Here is a 19729-nt window from a genome sequence, read left to right on the forward strand (position 1 = left end):
TGTTTTGTTGCTTGTGTGTATACAGTTTCAGAGCTGACCACATTGTAGTGGATAGAGAATAAACTGACTAATTTTTAAAGTGACAAGTGGACAAGCTTTTTTTCTGATACTGGTGTGGATAGACGATTACATAAATCAGTGAAAGGAAGGGAGGTGTCAAACTCTGACAGACAGTGATGTTTTTGACCTTTTGAGATTTGGAAACGGAAGAGTAAACAGCAGAACAGTGCTTTCCTGTCACCCCAGTGTCAGGCAACATGTCAAAGCACATGACATTCAGATGCACGTCCATGTAAAATGCGATGCAGTGACATGGGAGATCTTTGTTGTTCTCCGTTTGTGTGGCGCATGCACGTATGTATGCATATTTGCTTGTGTGGGAGCACACAGGTGGGGGTGTGTGTACTTGCCTGTGGAGATCCAAGGTTGACCTTGGGTGTCTTGTGTCTTCAAGTTTCCATCTAAACCCAGCAATTCTAGTACAGCTAGCCAGGTTGCTATGGAGATTCAATCTCTGCCTACTACACGCTGGCATTTTAGGTGGCTTGTCACGTACAACTACTTCACCAGCCAGGGAAACATAAAGAGACAGAATATTAGAAAACAAACAAAACACGAGGACTCGGGTCTAGGCAAGCAGCTTCAGACTTTAAACTGAAGCCATCTTGCCTCTGGCAGTGAAACTGATGATGTTGTGGAGAAGCCCGGGATCGGGTCCTTTCAAAGACACAGGAAGAATTTGGCTTTTAGCACTGTGCAGGGCATGGACTGTGTTTTGGACGTATGACACCTTCAACTTTCAAATGATATTTCAAAGAAAGAACCACTGAGCCATACACGCGCTTCATGCTTCAAACAACAAAGATCACTTGCTAGCTTTTTAGTCAGCTTTGCACCCTGGTGAAGAAAAAGAAAGTTCGTCCTTTTTGTTTTCTCTCCCTGTCGTAGTACATTTTTGTATGTCTGAAAGCACCCCTGTTTGTTGATCACTTTTGAAAACCGCCTTGACTGTATATAATGATCTTGGTTGTGACTTGATTTTCCAGTACATTGGCAGAGTCTCTCCTGCCTTCTGCACCACAGCGGGGAGGTCTGCTGTTCTCACTTCTCCTCTGTGTACCTCCGTGTATCTCCGTGTACCGAGACCCATCCCATCCCTCCTTTGGCTGCCATGAAGGTTTCGGCATCATCTTTTTTTTATTGTTAACTTTTAACGCCTATTGCTTCTTTTTCTCACAGTGTGGTTGAGGCGGGCGCTGAACTTCTAAGCCACTGTGCCCGGTTCCTTTACTCTTCCGTTGCAGCATTTCTAATAGGATATGTAAATGCGGGTTGTGGTCATCCTCATTGAGACTCTTGAGATTTGCGGAACTGTGATTTAATGGCACATTTGACTTCTCATCTCTCCTCTTGTCTCCCTATCTCTTCTTCTTCTCTTCTTCCTCCTCCCTTCCCTCCTCCTCCTCCCTCCTCCCCCTTCTCCTCCTCTCCCTCATTCTCCTTCTTCTCCTCTTCCTGGATGTTCTGGAACTTGTTCTGTAGATCACGCTGGCCTCTGTCTCTGCCTCTCAGGGCTAGGGTCACTGCTGGTATTAAAGGTGTGCACCACCACACTTGGTTAGTTCCAAGTCTCACCAAACCCCCTATGTCACACCTCACAGCCTCTTCTTTCTATTTCAGCATGGGTTATCTTTATTTGCATGTTTTCCAGCTTGCTGATGGCTTCTTTGGCTGTGTTGTCTGCTGATGGAAGAGCGATTTGTCATCTCTGTATTATCTCCATTATATCCTTTCATCTTTTCTTCCTTCTCTTTCCCTCCCTCCCCTCTCTCTCTTTCATCGTTCTCTTTCATTTTTCTGTTACTGGGGAACAAACCAACCTCCTTATGCTTGCTAAGTGTACACTCTACCACCAAATTGCACCCCAGCCCCATTTAGCCCTTCCTGGTTTATCTCTGCTGAGATTGTCCCTCTAGTCATGAATATTGCCCACATTCGCACTGCAGCCTATATAACCTATTAATCACGGTTATTTTTCATTTCCTGTCTGACAGTTGCAACATCTGGGTCAACTCTCAGTTTGCCTTTATCACTTTGTTTCAAAACGGTAGGTCATTTTTCTTTCTTTCTTGGGCATCTCATTATTTCCTTTGATGTTGAGTAAATTGAATTTATGTTTGAATATGAGCATAGCTCTTTGGCCAGGTCATTAATGAAGGGCCAATCTGGTTAGGGGCTAAGCTGAGTGTAGATTTTTTTTTTGATAGCTCTTTTGTACACTTCCACTTCAAATGCCTTGGGCATTACCTGTGCTGTGATGGAGTCTGGTCTTGCAGAGGGTTTTTGTTTTTTGTTTTGTTTTTATGTCTGTTAATTTTTCCATGGCTGTAATAGAATTATTGACATGAAGAACTTAGAAACACGAAAGATCTGCATTGGCTCACCGTTTGAGAGTTTTCAGTCTGTCATTGTGGGGAGGGAGGGCCTTATGGAAAAGAAGTTTACATCGTTGCAGCAGGAATGAGCAAGATGACAGGAAATAGCCAGGTTGAGAGACAGCCACCATTCCTTGCTCATATATAGTCTGTGACTTATTAAATTTGATTCAAGAGGGCTGGTGAGATGGCTCAGTGGGTAAGAGCACCCGACTGCTCTTCAGAAGGTCCGGAGTTCAAATCCCAGTAACCACATGGTGGCTCACAACCATCCATAATGAGATCTGACTCCCTCTTCTGGAGTGTCTGAAGTCAGCTACAGCGTACTTACATATAATAAATAAATAAATCTTTAAAAAATTTTTTTTGATTCAAGAAAAAAAAAAAAACCTTAGTAGTCTGTTTTCTAAAGAAGAAACCAGAACATTTGATACTACAAACTGTCCTAGCAGAATCAGGAAAAGGCTATTTTTATTACTTGATGCCATATAAAATATAAGCTACATCTACTGAAATCAAAGAGATGACATTATTGTTTACAGATACTGATATGACTGGCTGCTTAATGACCTGGGAAAATGATCTGGAAGGGGTTGAGTAGATGAAGACTAAAGCTCAGAAGCCATTATCTTTTATCCAAGTGGAGTTTTATTTGATATGCTTATAGCTCTTACACTGGTGCTATCAAGAGTGTGGTCCATGGCCAGCAACCTCACTGTCACCCCTGAGCTCATAAAAGGAATCCCAGCCCCAAGCTTGATCTGCCAAGTCAGGGTCTGCCCTTCAATCAGACAGAATCCCAGGCCCCGCCTTCCCTCTGGGCCACGGTCGGTACTTCAATCATCAACAAATGATTCACGAACTTAGGAAGCTTGACCCCACTCCTGATTCAATTCTCTACTCAACTGCGCTATCTGCTGTGGTTTGTCTGTTCAGGTTCACTTGCTCCTCAAAAACTTTCTAACTTCTTTTATGTGCTTGGGTATTTTGTCTGCATGCATGCCTGTGTGTGTGTGTGTGTGTGTGTGTGTGTGTGTGTGTGTGTATGGGAGTGGAGATGGGGTAGGGGGTGCATGCATGTGAGTGTGCTTGCATGTGTGCATATGAGCTTGTGCAGGTGCAGCATCTGCAGAGGCATTGGAGGCCCCGGACCAGAGTTACAGATGGTTGTGAGCCTCTATGTCGGTGCTGGGTATTGAACCCCATTCCTCTCAAACACTCAAGCAAGTGCTCTTAACTGCTGAGCCATCTCTCCAGACAAAGGATGGTGCCAGCTCTCTGTATTCATGCCCTTGAGCGGCACATTTTTTGTCCCTGTCCTGCTACCAGGACTGCTCTACTATGCCACCCAGGTAAGTTATGGGGCACACTCTTCCAAGTGTCACAGCTGCTGATGAGCGGGGCCAGCTCTGCACAGCCCTTAAACATTAACATGGTCCCAGGCAGCAGCCTAAAGCAGGGATATCTACATGGCTTTTGGTGGTAACGTGGGCCACAGACATTGGCACAGACCCCTGCTGCTGCATGGCGAGGGACACAAACATGGCCCATAGCACCAGCTGGGACATTACCGTGGTTTCAGGTGGCAGCAGAGGCTACTCACACCAGGCTGCCCCTCACTACCCTCCGATTCCATTTCCACCTTTCTTCATAATGTTCAAACTGTTCAACGTCTTTTCCTTTCCCAACTCTCCACCACATACTTGCACTTCATAGTGGCTCTCCCTGCAGGTGGGTCACAAGGCAGAGGGGCCTCTGGTGTCTTCATCCAGGCCAAGCTGGGTGGCCATTGTGAGCCTCTCAACACTTCCAGTTTTAAAGGTGGGTCACAAACTACAGCGATATTAGCAGGACCTATGGCTTTGATATCAAAAGGTAGCCCAAGTTTTTTTTTTTAAACTGAATTAGAGTTGTTGCTGATTGTGTGTGTATTGTGTGTGTGCACGTGTGTGTGTGTGTGTGTGTGTGTGTGTGTGTGTGTCTGGTGTTTGTACATGTGTCTATGGGTGTGCTTGTTCATGAGCACACACATGGAGGGCAGGAGTTGATGTCAGATGTCTTCCTCCATCTTTTTCTAACTTATTGTTTGAGACAGGGATCTCCCCCTGGACCTGGGGCTCACCCATTAGCTAGAGCATCAAGCCCTCGGGATCCACCCCTCTTCTTTTGCTATCCCAATGGTGTGGTTACAGATGATCACTGTGTCGCCTGGCTCTTATGTGGATGCCAGGGATCCAAACTCAGGCCTTGTGTGTGTGAAGCAAACACTTTACCCTCTGAGCCATCTTCCCAGCTCCTTGCTATTTGAATATCTTTGTGCGTATGCTCACAGTTTCATAACCAAGCCATTCTAAGATCTACTATTTTATTATCAGAGACCTATTATTTGATGGATTGATATATATATTCCCCCATGCTTTATACTGTGAATTCAGGGATAGTAGTCAGTCAGTGAGGTGACTCCGAGGATAAAGGCACTTGTCATCAGGCCTTATGACCTGAGCTTTATCTCTGGCATTCACACAGTGGCAGGAGAACACGGACTCTCACAAGTTGCCCTCTGATCTAACCCTGACATTCCACTATGGCATGTGCACACAAATATACCCGTTCGCCCGCACACCCAAGCCTCTGTGTAAACAGATAAACTTAACAGAAAACTATTCCGAGAAGCAATCTACAGCAGGTATGAAGACAAGAGAAAAAGGACAGACTAAGAACCCTTGAAGGGACACCGTTCCTCTGGAGTTCTGCTCTAACTAGGCCACCATCTGTCTCTACCTTGCCATGGGGTTCTGGCAGTCTTAGGCTTCCTCTGCTTCCTAGGTTTTGCAGCTGTTGGTGGAATGGAAGGCCTGAAGGACCAGTACTTCTTAGCCCTGGCTAGTAACCGGAGTGAGAACAGCAGCTGTGGGCTACCCCGAGAAGATGCCTTCCACATCTTCCGAGATCCATTGACATCTGATCTCCCCTGGCCTGGGATCCTGTTTGGCATGTCCATCCCATCTCTCTGGTATTGGTGTACAGATCAGGTATGGGAGCTGGCTGAAGGCCTCTCAGATGCGTTGGGGTGGCTGACGTCCGCGGTGTGACTTTGCTGTACTGTTCTCTGTTTCCCCATATCCTCCATTTCTTCCATCCTCTCCTCTACCAGTTGCTTTGCTTCTTACTCTTACAAATGCTAATGGTGGATCTAGAGCTGCTGGTCACAAAGGGGTGTGTGTGTGTGTGTGTGTGTGTGTGTGTGTGTGTGTCTAAAACACTGCTTGATGTCTGAAAAGAGCCAGTCATAAGCTCCTTTATAAGAAAATAAGGAAATAATAAATTTTATTTTAAGATTTACAGTGCATGTCATTTGTTCAACAAACAGCCCAGACACTCCTGACACTTAGGAATCTGGAGCCCATATGAAGGTACTCTGCCCTTTTGTGTCTGGGACACAGAGAGATGACAGATAAGCATGTCCTGTGAGAGGTTAAGGGTGCCACTTTTTAAAAAGTACAGTGAGACGAAAGAAATCTGAGAGCACACAGGATCAAAAATAAAACGAATCACTCAATGGCTACAACTTCCATCAGTTTAGAATTGAAAAGCCACAGACTGAGATTGTCCCAGTCATGACCAGGGCTTTTGAGCTTGGAGGGGATGGATCCCTTGGGCCCCAACACTTGTCCCCTGGCTCAGTTTCTGTCACTATTTCTGCAGTGGTAGCATTAGCAAACATTTTATAATTATCACCATCCTGACACTGTAACACCTCTGGTGGCTGCCTGATGGAGTTTGGTCTCAAAGCTTCTTCAGAGAAATGGGCCTCGACATAGCCTTACTTTTGTCCTAAATTTGTGCACGTTGTACTGTGAAGTCTAGCAAAGCTTAGGGGAATGGTCCAGAGGGGGATAAACCCTGCCCCTGCACATTCTTCTTGTTCAAGGTGCTGAGTGAGGTCTCCAGTTAGTTAGGAAAATAGTTATTTTAGCATAAAAAGGATATTTTTTAAAAACTCAACAACAGCAAAAGCAGAACAAGAAGAAAAAAACATATCATGCAAATTATGGCAATTATTATCTATGAGAGATTACTACGTGTCAGACGCTATCCTGAGTACTCCAAATACTTCTACCTAATTTCAAAGCTGTTCATTTGATCGGTGAGAATACTTAAGTCACAGAGAGGTGACACTGGGTTCCCAGGTTCACACAGCCAGGTGATGAGGAGACAAGCTTGAACCCAGGCTGCGTAACTCCACCTCTATGAGGTGACATCATCAAGGTGATGTCATCCTCCAAGAGCCCTACCTATGAGTTGTCCAGGTGCAGCCTGCCGGGTCATAGCAATCCCACTGGGGCTATCTTGGTAGAGTACATCTTTCCTTTGCCTCCTAAGCATTTATTAATTTTTACTGTAGGTCTATGAATGTTGGCCAGGATGTATGTTGGTGTTCTATGTGTGAACCTGGTGCCTGTAAGTGAGAAGAGGGCTTCAGATACCCTGGGACTGAGTAACACATGCTTGTGAGCCACCATGTGGGTGCTAGAAACTGACAATGGATCCTCTGCAAGGGCAGCCAGTGCTCTTAACTGCTAAACCATCTCTCCGACCCCTCCTTTGCATATGTGTGTGTATTCATATACATGTATATATGCATATTTTATATAATATACACAATACATTCATATATATGTATTTGTGTATATATATGAAAAAATATGTGTGTGTGTATGAAGTTGTTCTACTGACAGATTTAATTGGACTGTCTTCAGTACATTCTTTTACCTAACTATGGTAGCCGAAAAGGTGGGTTAATTCTGGAGTGAACTGTAATTGACAAAGTCTAACTGTGGATATAATAGGGAGGGGGCAGTCGGATCAGGCGATAAAGATGAAGAGAGATGCTTTCTCCCAAGCAAGGACCCAGATCTCAGTCCCACCACTCCTACTGAGGAGCTATGCAGCCTCCGACCACCTTCACTATGTTCCAGGTGATTGTTCAGCGGAGTCTGGCTGCCAAGAACCTGTCTCATGCCAAAGGCGGCTCCCTGATGGCTGCGTACCTGAAAGTGCTTCCTCTTTTCCTGATGGTGTTCCCTGGGATGGTCAGCAGAGTCCTCTTCCCAGGTGAGGAGCAGAGGGGCAGAGGTCAGCAGTCCCTCTGCAAGTCTCGGGCTCTGGGAAATGGTCTCATGATCTATCTACTGCCTTCACACTGCTCCCCAACACTGACTCTGCAGACGAGACCCACTGGTGTGGATGCTTGAGGGAGTCTGCATTCTTCATGCCACAAACTACTCTGAGGTCATGTGGTTCCACGTGCTTATTTCCCCAAGACAGGTCACGTGCTGGTCCTTTATGGTTTGAGCTCAGTATTCTGGTAACTTTGGCCTGATGGAACCCCTCCTGTGACAATAAATATCAGGGGGCATAAATAATTCTATAGGAACAAACACATACATACACACACACACACACACACACACACACACACACACATGCACACACACATGCATACACATACCACCACCACCACACAAACCATAAGGTTTTCTTTTTGAGGCAGAATCTTATATGGCCTGGGCTGGCCTTGAACCCACATCTGCTTTTCAAGTGCTGGAATTACAGGTTTGCACCTGTATTGCTAGGTCTTTTTATTTAAATGCAGCCAAGAAGTTTATACTCAGGGATAAACAGTATTTTTTGTTTGTTTGTTTTTCAAGACAGGGTTTCTCTGTATAGCCCTGGCTGTCCTGGAGCTCACTTTGTAGACCAGGCTGGCCTGGAACTCAGAAATCTGCCTTCCTCTGCCTCCTGAGTGCTGGGATTAAAGGCATGCACCACCACGCCCGGCGATAAACAGTATTTAATAGGCTGCCGTGGCTAGGGGCCTCTGTGGTGCTGTGGTGTCAGGAGCTGGTGATAGGCACATCACTAACCTGGGTTGTTCTGGACTGCCTGTGCTTGAGCCTCAGGTCTGCCTCTCAGGAGCTATGTGGCCTCAATCACATCATTTAACCTCTCTCCTTTGTTTTCTCGTTTGTAAGATGGGTGGGAATGAGGTCTCTGTCAAGCAGACATGTTACATATAAAGAGCTATTAATTAACAGGAAAGTAAATGTTATGGAATGGTGTGTTATCACAGGGACCCTGGGGTCATTTAAAACTTAGTCGAACCAATTAATTTCATCAATGTGAACATTCTAACTCCCTCTCTGCCTCCCTCTCCCCCTCCCGCCCCGCGCTCCATCCCCCTCTACCTGTTCTCTCTCTGTGTCTCTCTGTCTCACTCTATCTCTCTGTGTGTGTCTCTGTCTCTCTCTCTCTCTGTGTGTGTGTGTGTGTCTGTGTGTGAATGGCTGATCTCTGTCACTCCACCTCACTGTTTGAACCCATCTTACCGACCCTGGAGCTTGATGACTCAGCTAGACCAGGGGGCATTGAGCTCTGCCCATCTCCATCTCCTCAGCATTTGCTTTACAGACCTGCACTATGCTCAGCTTTGCATGGGTGCCAGGTACCCGAGCTCAGTCTCCATGCGTGCGCAGCAAGCATGTTATCAGCAGGCCACTCTCCTGGGCCTGGACATACTGTGGGAAGAACACTGCTCCCCACTGAGCATGCTCTGTAAGCTTGTGTTTGAAGGTTGCATTTTTAGGAAAATCCCTTGGTTAAATGTCTGTGAGAGGACCCTCCTCCTTCTCCATCTGCATAGAGAAGGGAACTTTCCCAGGGCAGAATGAAGCACACAGGTTTGAACTTCAGCAGTGGGAGGTTTCTGTGCCCCAGCAGTGAGGCTGTTGAGTGTTTTCTTCTCTAGAGTGCTTTCCTCTAAAGACATAAGTCCTTGATTTTTCTGGGGGTTGTGATGTGCATGCATATGGCCTATGGGTATATATGGTTTTGTGTGTGTATATGCAGACACTGTACATATGTGTGCAGGGACATGTGGAGGCTGAAAGTTGATATTGAGTGTCTTCCTCAATTTCTGTCTACTTTACTTTTATTAAAGACAGGGTCTCTCAGTGAACCTGGTCTGATCTGATCAGGATGCCAGCGAACTCCAGGAATCCTCCTATCGCCTCCCCACCCTTACTCCTGGGCCGGCATCACCAGTGTGTGTCACTGTACCCAGTTTCTCACGTGGGCTCTGGGAGCTGAACTCAGGTCCCCATACTTGCTCAGCAAGCATCTTATTGACTGAGCCATCTCCCCAGCCCAATCTTAACCCTTCTGAGGGACACATTCCCAGGGATCTAAGGACTTCCTACTAAATCTCACCTTTTAAAGGGCCTCCAGATATTGCCACACTGAGGACCCAAACTCTACACGTGAACTCAAACCAGACCCTAGCCACAGCAGAGGTGCATCACTGAGACAAACTAGAGAACCAGGTTGGGTGGGCAATTTTACACTGGAGACACCAGAGAACTTCTCAGGAGAGGAAAGGATTTGGGGGAGCGGGGAGCAAAAAGGTAGGGCTGGAAAGATGGCTCACAGTGAAGAGCTCATCAGATACTTCCAGAGGACCCGAGTTCAGTTCCCGGCACCCAGGCTAGGCCACTCACAGCCCCCTAGAACTCCAGTTCCAGGGGACCCAAAGCCTCTTTCTGGGCTCTTATAATCATGTGCACAGCCCATTTACAGACACAGCCACGGACATATAATTTCAAGATAAAGGTTTTTGTTGTTGTTGTTTGGTTGGTTGGTTGGTTTGGTTTTTCAAGACAGGGTTTCTCTGCATAGCTCTGGCTGTCCTGGAAACCACTAGAATTTGCTCTGTAGACCAGGCTGGCCCTGCCTGTCTCCTCTGCCTCCTGAGTGTTGGGATTAAAGGCTTGTGTCACCACCACACAGCTAAAAATAAAGTTTTGTTTTTTTTTTTTTAAAGATGAGAAAAGAGAGGAAAGATATTCAGGATTTGAAACTCACTGAGAGCTTGAATCTAAAGCGAGCAGCAGTAACTGAACCCTATGAGTAGCTGAGAGAGGCAGGAAGGATGGAGGGGCGCGGGGCGGGGCGGGGGTGGTACTTGAAAGCACTGACAGGACTAGAGTGCAGCTCAGTAGTGGATTGCGTGCCCAGTGTGTACAAAGCCCTGAGACCTAGACCCAACACCTGAGAAGAAAAAACTAAGTATTTTTTATAAAGTAACATGGAGGGACTTCACTGTAGACGTGAATAGCTGTCCCCCATCCTGGCAGCTGAGGAGATGAAGTCTGAGGTATGACTCTTCCTATGACTGGATAGTAGGTATCACAGTTTATTTGGTGTCCAGTGACAGTAGTGATATGTTTTTACTATGCTCTGTATGGTCATACTTGGGTGCTAAATTTTTTTATTGGATTTTTTCTTTATTTACATTTTAAATGCTATCCCCTTTCCTGGTCCCCCCCGTCCCCAAATCCCCTAATCCACCCTCCCTCTCCCTGCTTCTATGAGGGTGTTCCTCCACCCACCTCCCCACTCCCACCTCCCCACCCTCGATTCTCTTACACTGGGGCATCTATTGAGCCTTCATAGGACCAAAGACCTCTCCTCCCATTGATGCATGACAAGGCCATCCTCTGCAACGTGTGCAGCTGGAGCCATGTGTACTCCTTTGTTGACGGCTTAGTCCCTGGGAGTTCTTGGGGGACTGGTTGGTTGATATTGTTGTTCTTCTTGTGGGGTTGCATTCTTCTTCATCTCCTTCTGTTCTTTTTCTAACTCCTCTGCTGGGGACCCCATGCTCAGTCCAGTAGTTGGCTGGAGCATCCGTCTCTGTATTTGTAAGGCTCTGATAGGGCCTCTCAGGAGACAGCCATATCAGGCTCCTGTCAGCAAGCACTTCTTGGCATCCACAATAGTGTCTGGGTTTGGTAACTGGATATGGGATGAATCCCCAGGTAAGACAGTCTCTGGATGGCCTTTCCTTCAGTCTCTGCTCTACACTTTATCTCCATATTTGCTCCTGTGAGTATTTTGTTTCCCTTCTAAGAAGGACTGAAGGGTGTTACATTTTTAATGTGTCTTAAATTTTTATCCATTGACCTATTTTTAAAAATCATTTGTGTGAGTGTTTGTGCACATTTGTGTGTGTATGCATTTGTGTGTGCACACGTTTGCATCCAAGAGTGCCATGTCACCTGTGTGAGGTCAGAGGTCAACTTGCAGGAGTCTGTTCTCTCCTTCTATACTATGGCACCTTGAGATTAAATGAAGGTCCTCAGGCTTGCTGGCCCTCCGTCCACTTATGAACTATGTATGTGGGAGCTGGGGTGGGGTAAGTATGTTTCTGTGAATGTGTGCGTGTGTCATGACATCCGTGTGGAGGTCAGAGGCAACGTGAGCTTTTGTTCTCTCCTTCCACCACCGGGAACCCAGGGATCAAACAGGTTGCCGGCACGGTCAGCGCCATCTTGTCAGCCTTGTTCTAATCTTACAAAACAAAGTTGCTTTTGCAGACAACGATCAAGGCTAAATATTATGAAGTAGTATGGTATCATGCCAGTTCTACAGATTGGCAGAAAGCTGAAGGGGCATGGCCACAGCTTAGAGTTGAGGCTCCTTCCTAGTTCTCTTGGCTATAAGCTCATAGACCCTTCTAGGGCTGGCCTGGTTCTGGCACACTGGAGCCAGGCCTGGGCTCAGGACCTGTCTGTCTCACTGTGGGCTTACATTTCCTCCGTAGATCAAGTAGCCTGTGCGCATCCTGACATCTGCCAGAGGGTCTGTAGCAACCCCTCTGGCTGTTCAGACATCGCGTACCCCAAACTTGTGCTGGAACTTCTGCCCACAGGTAAAGTCCCCTCACCCCTATACTCAGTCCCCCAGACCACCCAGAAAGAAGGATACTGTCTGGGTGATAATCTGAGGTATGGATGACAATGGAGAGCGATGGGCACCCCAAAGGCCAGAAGTTGCCAGGACCACAAAGTTTTGTCTGACTATGCCAGTAGAAGGTCTACTTCCTCAGAGCTGAGCCATCAGGATCAGCTAGCTTTGGGCCTGGGGTAATAGAGTCCCAAGCGAAGAGAGAAGCGGCCATCAGAAAGCTCAAGGCCTATAGACCTCCCTTCTGCCCCCCAGGACTCCGTGGGCTCATGATGGCTGTGATGGTGGCGGCTCTCATGTCCTCCCTCACCTCCATCTTTAACAGTGCCAGCACCATCTTCACCATGGACCTGTGGAACCACATCCGGCCACGGGCATCTGAAAGGGAGCTCATGATTGTGGGCAGGTAAGGCCTTATAGGGTAGGACTCTGGGCAGTGAAAAGTCCAAATACCTAGCAAAATACCTAGCAATGAAGGGACTAAGCTCGCGGCCAGGTAAAGTCAGTGTACCCAAGCTGCCTTGGTCTCAGCTGCTGCTGCTGAGTCACAGGACCTTGGCAGGAGTTAGTCATTTACTCAAGGGATGTCCTGCGCACACCGGTTGTGTTCTGGTATTTGAAAAGTAGTCTCATATAATGTTCCAGGATTTGGAAAACAAGCCTGCAGTTCCAGAACATAGCACTAAAAGATTTGCATCTGTTGGGATAATGCTAGGAGTGGAGACCAAGTCAGAGAGACAGTTAAAGCCCTTATGAGTGAGTGTCCTCACTGGGAATGGGGAGAACACAGACATTCAGAGGGGAAGCACCAATCTGCATTAGGACCTGGGGGGTAGTAGGAGGTATCTGGGTAACACAGTGGGGTGCTCTGAAGCTGAGTCAGGGATAATTTCTATTCCAAGACTCTTGCAAGTCCTGAAGTCCATTAGGAGAGCAGAAATGGGCATCATGACAATGGGATATAAAACAGACATAGATAAGCTGCTCCCTGGAGCCCTGTCACATACGAGTTGCATGTATAGGGCTGTCTCAGCTGTGGTTCAGGGAAAGAGTCCTTAGACTTGACTCCAAATGTTAACCCATTAAAGAAAAGTCAGATATGTACGGGACTTGGTCATTTGAAAGGATACCATTAAAGAGATATAAAGATTAGCCACAGACTGGAGAAAATGTTTGCAAGCCACATTACATGCTTAAGAACTTGTAATCTAGAAAATACGAAGCACTCTTAGAACATAGTAACAATTGAATAGGCTTTTCACCAAGAAAGATGTAACAACGAGCCTGTAACAAGACGTTCAGCATCATTTACTACGCTTGGCACCACTGCTTCCCACTAGAATGCCAGGAAAAGCCAGGCATGGTGTTGCACGCCTATCACCCCAGTGCCTGGAAAGGTGATGCAGGAAGACAGGGTTCCTATGCAGTACACATGGGACTATGAATGAGTCCATTTAAAAACAACCCTATGGGCCCTTACAACGTTAAGCATAAACTTACCACATCACTTAAAAGTTTGTATTCTTAGATATGAGGACATATGTCCAGAGACCCGTATTCAGATGTTTATCCAAGTAGTTTACAGTAGCAAAGGGCAGGGGGCGGTTCTGCTGTCATCAGCTGGTGAAGGACAAGCAAAGGGAGAGAACGGTGTGTTCATGGCACATACACTCACAAGATGCGGTGAAATGGTCTGGTAAAATAGCTCAGCAAGTGAGGATACTTACTGCCAAGCTTGATGGCCTGGGTACGATACCCAGGCACCCACCCCATGGTGGAAGAAGAGAGCCAATTCCTACAAATTCTCTGACTTCCACATGAGGGTTATACACCCTAAATGCTCTGCCTACAAAATCAATTCTTTTTAAAGATTTATTTAGTGTGTATGAGTGTTTTGCCTGCATGTTTGTGTACCATGTGTGTGCCTTGTGCCCTTGAGGGCCAGAATAGGGCACTGGATCCCCTCGAATTGTAGTTACAGACAGTTGTGAGCTGCCATGTGGGAGCTGGGACTTGAACCCAGGTCCTCTGGAAGAGCAGCCTGTGCTTTTAACCACTGAGCCATCTCTCTAGCCTTGATGGTTTTCTTTTTTAAATCAATGAAATATCCTGAGGAGTTAGTACACACTTGAAATCCCAGCCCTTGGGAGGCTGAGGCAGGAGGATTCAAGGTCAGCCTGGGTGTGTGTTGTCCCTGTAAAATGGGGAAGGGGATATTTGGGCAGGATGCCTGTGCTCAGGGCTGATGGTACTGTGCGAATTCAGCGAAGGATACTGCATCGTACTCTTAGGCGGGGCGGGGAGGGGGAGAGACAGGTCTCATGTCTTGCAGATCTTACAGCTCCGCGAAGCTGCACAATAAAGAGAGGAAAGTAGGTGTTCAGAGAAGCCAGGCCTGCTTTCCTCTCTTCTCACAGGATATTTGTGTTTGCCCTGGTGCTGGTCTCCATCCTCTGGATCCCCATTGTGCAGGCCAGCCAGGGAGGGCAGCTTTTCATCTACATTCAATCCATCAGCTCCTACCTGCAGCCACCTGTGGCCATGGTCTTCATCATGGGATGTTTCTGGAAGCGTACCAATGAAAAGGTAACTCTGGACTGGCAACACAACACCCGGGTGCTGTCCACAAGCGCTGGGAGAAATGGAGGGGGAGCGGTCTGGCAGGGACCTGTGTGGGCTAGCCTTGTCACCAGGGAGTGCGAACCCTGGATGGGAAGCCACAGGCCAGGAAAAGACTAGATAGGTATTCTCGGAAGTGCCTCCTGTGTTTGTTCTTTTAACTCAGGGCCTCACTATGTATTTCTATTTCTGTGTTAAAATATCCTGACAAAAAAAAACTTAGGGGAGAACTGAGCTTCCATTTCCAGGTCACAGTCCATTTTTCTGGTGCAGTTAAGGTAGCAAGGACTTGGCTGACGCAGGTGGTCACATAACATCCAGTCAAAAGTAGGGAGGAGGATGCGTGCACAGGCCCACAGACAGACCTGGTCCAGGCAGCCCCTCACTGAGCTTCCCTACCCAGGTGGTCTTAAGTTATGTCACCTAGACAAAAGTAGCCATCATGCTCAGGTTGGCTTCAAACCTGCAATCTTCTCACCTACATCTCCTGAGTGTGGGGCTTACAGGCGTTCACTACCACACTTGGCTTCCTGACAAACTCTTGCCATTGACAGGGAAGCCAGATTAGAAGGGAGTGAGTGTGCATATGTAATCAGTTCATTACAGCCAGGCATCTGCACCTGTGGGTTAAATCAGATTCAATCAACAGCAGGATAAAAATATTTGCAAGAAAAAATTCCGTGTCTCTACTAAGCAAGTGCAGATATTTTTCTTATGCTATCATATAAATGATATAATATAACAGCTATTTACATGATATTCACATTGTGCTAGGTGTTATATATAACCTAAAGATGATTTAACATAGATAAGTGAATATGCATAGGTCATGTTCAAACACTATACCATTCTATACAAGGGATTTGAGCACCTGAGAAGTTTGTTATCCATGGGGCCTGGAATTGATCCTTCAGGATACTAAAGGCTGACTGCATTTGGAAAAGTTTGACAGGTCCATAACTCCACAGCTTTGCAATACAGTGAGCATCACAAGAAAGACCAGCCCCTGAGACGGCGCCTTGAACTTTTGCTGACCTCAGCATCCCTAAGATGACTTTCCTTTGGTTCGCAGGGTGCCTTCTCAGGCCTGATCTTGGGCTTGCTGCTGGGACTGGTCAGGCTGATCCTGGACTTTGTCTACGCGCAGCCTCGGTGTGACCAGCCTGATGACCGGCCAGCTGTGGTGAAGGATGTCCACTACCTCTACTTCTCCATGATTCTGTCTTTTACCACCCTCATCACTGTGGTCACTGTGAGCTGGTTCACAGAGACACCCTCCAAAGAGATGGTACATTTGGGCTCACAGGCCTAGCCTCAGAGACTCATCAAAAGAACAGAATATGGACTCCAGGCTTAAGCAAGACAATGGAAATGTTCAGAAAGTCTGGAGTAGGGCTTTAGGGACATAGCTGTGTAGAACTCAGAACTTGGACCCTGTTTTTCAATTCTGCTATATGGAGAGCCAGGGAGTTCCTAGGGCCACACACCCCAACCCTCTACCTTTATTTATTTATTTATTTATTTATTTATTTATTTATTTATTTTAGAACTGCCATTGTGTAAAGCCACAAACATTCCTGGTTCTTAGTAGTTCCTGTCAGCTCAGGTGCAACCTTGTCTTTGAATCAGAAGAAAGACTAAGCTGAAGGGCCAACCCGTGGCTCACAGGGCTGTACCCTAGGGCTAGGACAGTTAGAGAGGAGGGCTGTCAGAAGACAGAGGAGCAAGCAAGAGGTGTAGTCGTTGGTTCTGAGGAATCGGGGAACCGATGCTGCTTGGAGGACATGATGAACAGTGTCCAACATGAGAGCTGAGGTGGGTGCAGGGTTGGAAAAAATAAGGAACAATGGCAGCTTCCACCTGTGTCTCATGGTCGCCTTTGCTTCTCAGGTCAGCCGCCTGACTTGGTTCACTCGTCATGAACCTGTGGCCCAGAAGGACTCAGCACCACCAGAAACCCCCCTGTCTCTAACCCTTTCTCAGAATGGGACTACAGAGGCCCCTGGCACCAGCATCCAGCTGGAGACAGTTCAAGAAAGTACGACCAAAGCCTGTGGCGGTGAGTTAGTTGCCTCTGGTCTCAGTTATAGAGCTTAAGAAGCATTGTGTGTTCTGGGGGGAGGGGGGGATTCTGCCAGATCGCAATCTAGAAAGGGGGAAGGTCGGAGATTTCAGCAGCCCCTGGCTTTGATGCCTGGTTTTTCCACCAACTAGAGGGGACTCTTCAGAGACACATTAACAGCAAACCCAGAGCCTACCGAGACTCTATGTAACCCCACACTGTAGGCTGGAGCACTACAGTCATCCTCGAATCACTGATTTCAGCTTAATTCACTTTATAAAAATGTGAGTTAATGTTTTTTTTTTGTTTTTTGTTTTTATTTTATTTTTTTTGTTTTCTTTTTTTTTCCATTTTTATTAGGTATTTAGCTCATTTACATTTCCAATGCTATACCAAAAGTCCCCCATATCCACCCACCCCCACTCCCCTGCCCACCCACTCCCCCTTTTTGGCCCTGGTGTTCCCCTGTACTGGGGCATATAAAGTTTGCAAGTCCAATGGGCCTCTCTTTCCAGTGATGGCCGACTAGGCCATCTTTTGATATATATGCAGCTAGAGTCAAGAGCTCCGGGGTACTGGTTAGTTCATAATGTTGTTCCACCTATAGGGTTGCAGATCCCTTTAGCTCCTTGGCTACTTTCTCTAGCTCCTCCATTGGGAGCCCTATGATCCATCCATTAGCTGACTGTGAGCATCCACTTCTGTGTTTGCTAGGCCCTGGCATAGTCTCACAAGAGACAGCTACATCTGGGTCCTTTCAATAAAATCTTGCTAGAGTTAATGTTTTAAGATTTGGAGATTTCATATGAGAGTCTATATCCATTTCATGAACAATGGGAAAAATCTGGTGACATAAGACCTCCATGTTGACATGGCAAAGTTCTCTCTCATGATGTGAAGGTTCACATCATATAGATTGTCATATATATATAAAAGCCATGGATACTGACCTGTGTCAACTCAAGGTAAGAAACTCTGAAGATTCCCCTCCCCCCACCCTTGGACTTTTTTTTCTTCTAGTACTAGGGATTGAACCAAGGGCCTGACACATGCTCAGCCTATAAAATGAGAAACTCCAGGTCACATGTTTTAAAAACTAGGTGAGTGTTGTGGTCTAGGAGTTGCCTCACAAACCATGCAAACACTGGTCTCAGTCAGACAGGGATAGTTTATCAGCAAGCATCCTCTCCAGGACTGATCCACCAGGGCTGTGGTACAGACTTGGGAGTTGAACCGTGACACTGAGTTAGGATCTTACAGGGCTTATGAGCCCCAAATCCACAAACATTTGTGCCAAGTTATCCACCAATCAGGATTTAGGGATGGGGCTTTCCTTAGGATCATGTCCTTGTTGTACACGTATCCTGCTCCCATTGGTTGGGGCGTTCAACTGTGGCAGGGGATTTGCCTCGTCTAATATTTATGTCTTAACTTGCCTACCAGGATGGGACTTGTCTAACAGTCATGTCTTAACTTGCCAACCAGGATGCCAGTTACCCAGGCACACATCTCTTTCTGCCAAGTAGGATGTCAGTTCCTAGGGAGGTCTTGGGAACTTTAGCTTTACTGGACCCCTACTCAAAATGGAAGTCTTACTCCAAATAGTTTCTTATACTGGTGCAGGTGTCTCTCTAATGTTGGGCAGCTTACAAAAACAAATACTGTGAAGGGTCATATACAGGTATAGGAAGTGCTGCTGGCTGGCTGGTTCTGGTCCAAGCTTATTGTAGCTAACTATACAAAGCAGTTCTAACTGACTTTTGTTGTGATTGGTTTCCAAGGGCACAGCATATAACCGAACATGCAATCAACTTGGGCATGAAAAAGTTTCTTAATAACAACAGAAACAATGTGTGACAGAGTTTCCCTATGGCATTAGTAACAGCAGGAACTGGCAGGCCAGCCAGGTAACAGTTACTTAGGCCTTTACATTTTACCTGGGCCTTAACATTTCATCTAGGCCTTAACTGAGAGCATATTTCCCTGTGGAAGTGAAGTCACTGCCATCATATTCAGTGTATAAACTGGCTTCCCTGACTCAGGTGGATGGGCTGTCTGGACTTTTGGGAGCAGCTGAGTGTGTAGCCTGAGTGCCACACAGAGAGACAGCATCCTCCCAAAGTGCCCAAAGTCCTTCATCTTCCTGGAAGGCACTGTGATGCAGAGGGGAACAGATCTGGGTCCTAAGCCCAAACACAGCCACTACTTTCCAGTTATATGGCTTTGCTAAAGTTAGGGTAAGCCTTGATCTCTTCATCTGAAGACAGTGTTATCTTCCAGATCTGATAGATATAGCTGTTCCTCGGTGCCTGAGAGAAACTGATCCCATGGTCCATATGGGCACCAAAATGTATGAATGCTCAGGCCCGTGGTATAAACTGGCAAAGTAGAGGCTGGGAAGGCAGCTGTCAATAAAGCACTTGCCTTGCAAGCATGAAGACCTGGATCTGATGCCCAGGGGAAAGCAGTAGGAACATGGTAGCATGCGCTCAGAATCCTAGCATCTGGAAGGGAGAGCCAGACCATCCCTGGGGCTCACGGGCCAGCAGCCCCACGTACTCAGGGGGGGGGGGTGCCAGGCCAGTGGAAGACTGTCTAGAAAAAAGACAACTCCTGAAGAATGATGACTAAGGTTGTCCTCTGGCTCACACGCAGGCCCACACATGTGCACATGGAAATGTCACAGTCCTTGTACATCCCCCTGTATATGCAACTCGGCTCTAGATTATCCAGAACACCCCACCCGACATCAGTGCTGCACACACAGTCATTATGTGGATTATTTAGGGAGGAATGTTGAAAAGGTCTG

The 19729-nt window shown here is 46.7% G+C and overlaps 1 protein-coding gene across 7 annotated transcripts in view; it reads left to right on the forward strand.

Annotated features, from left to right (window-relative positions):
• The window catches only part of Slc5a11 (solute carrier family 5 (sodium/glucose cotransporter), member 11), a 59795-nt gene that overhangs the window by 38499 nt on the left and 1567 nt on the right, over positions 1–19729 (forward strand). For 6 of the 7 annotated variants that reach the window (XM_011241767.3, XM_011241766.3, XM_011241768.2 and 3 more), the window contains 7 exons: positions 5262–5467; positions 7415–7550; positions 12097–12204; positions 12495–12645; positions 14657–14825; positions 15931–16146; positions 16749–16917. In XM_011241767.3, the coding sequence (XP_011240069.1) occupies positions 5262–5467; positions 7415–7550; positions 12097–12204; positions 12495–12645; positions 14657–14825; positions 15931–16146; positions 16749–16917 (1155 nt within the window). The remainder of the gene's footprint in view (positions 1–5261; positions 5468–7414; positions 7551–12096; positions 12205–12494; positions 12646–14656; positions 14826–15930; positions 16147–16748; positions 16918–19729) is intronic. The other variant, XR_001785540.2, reaches the window with a different exon arrangement.

The sequence above is a fragment of the Mus musculus genome, chromosome 7 (assembly GCF_000001635.26).
Source record: "Mus musculus strain C57BL/6J chromosome 7, GRCm38.p6 C57BL/6J".
Lineage (NCBI taxonomy): Eukaryota > Metazoa > Chordata > Mammalia > Rodentia > Muridae > Mus > Mus musculus.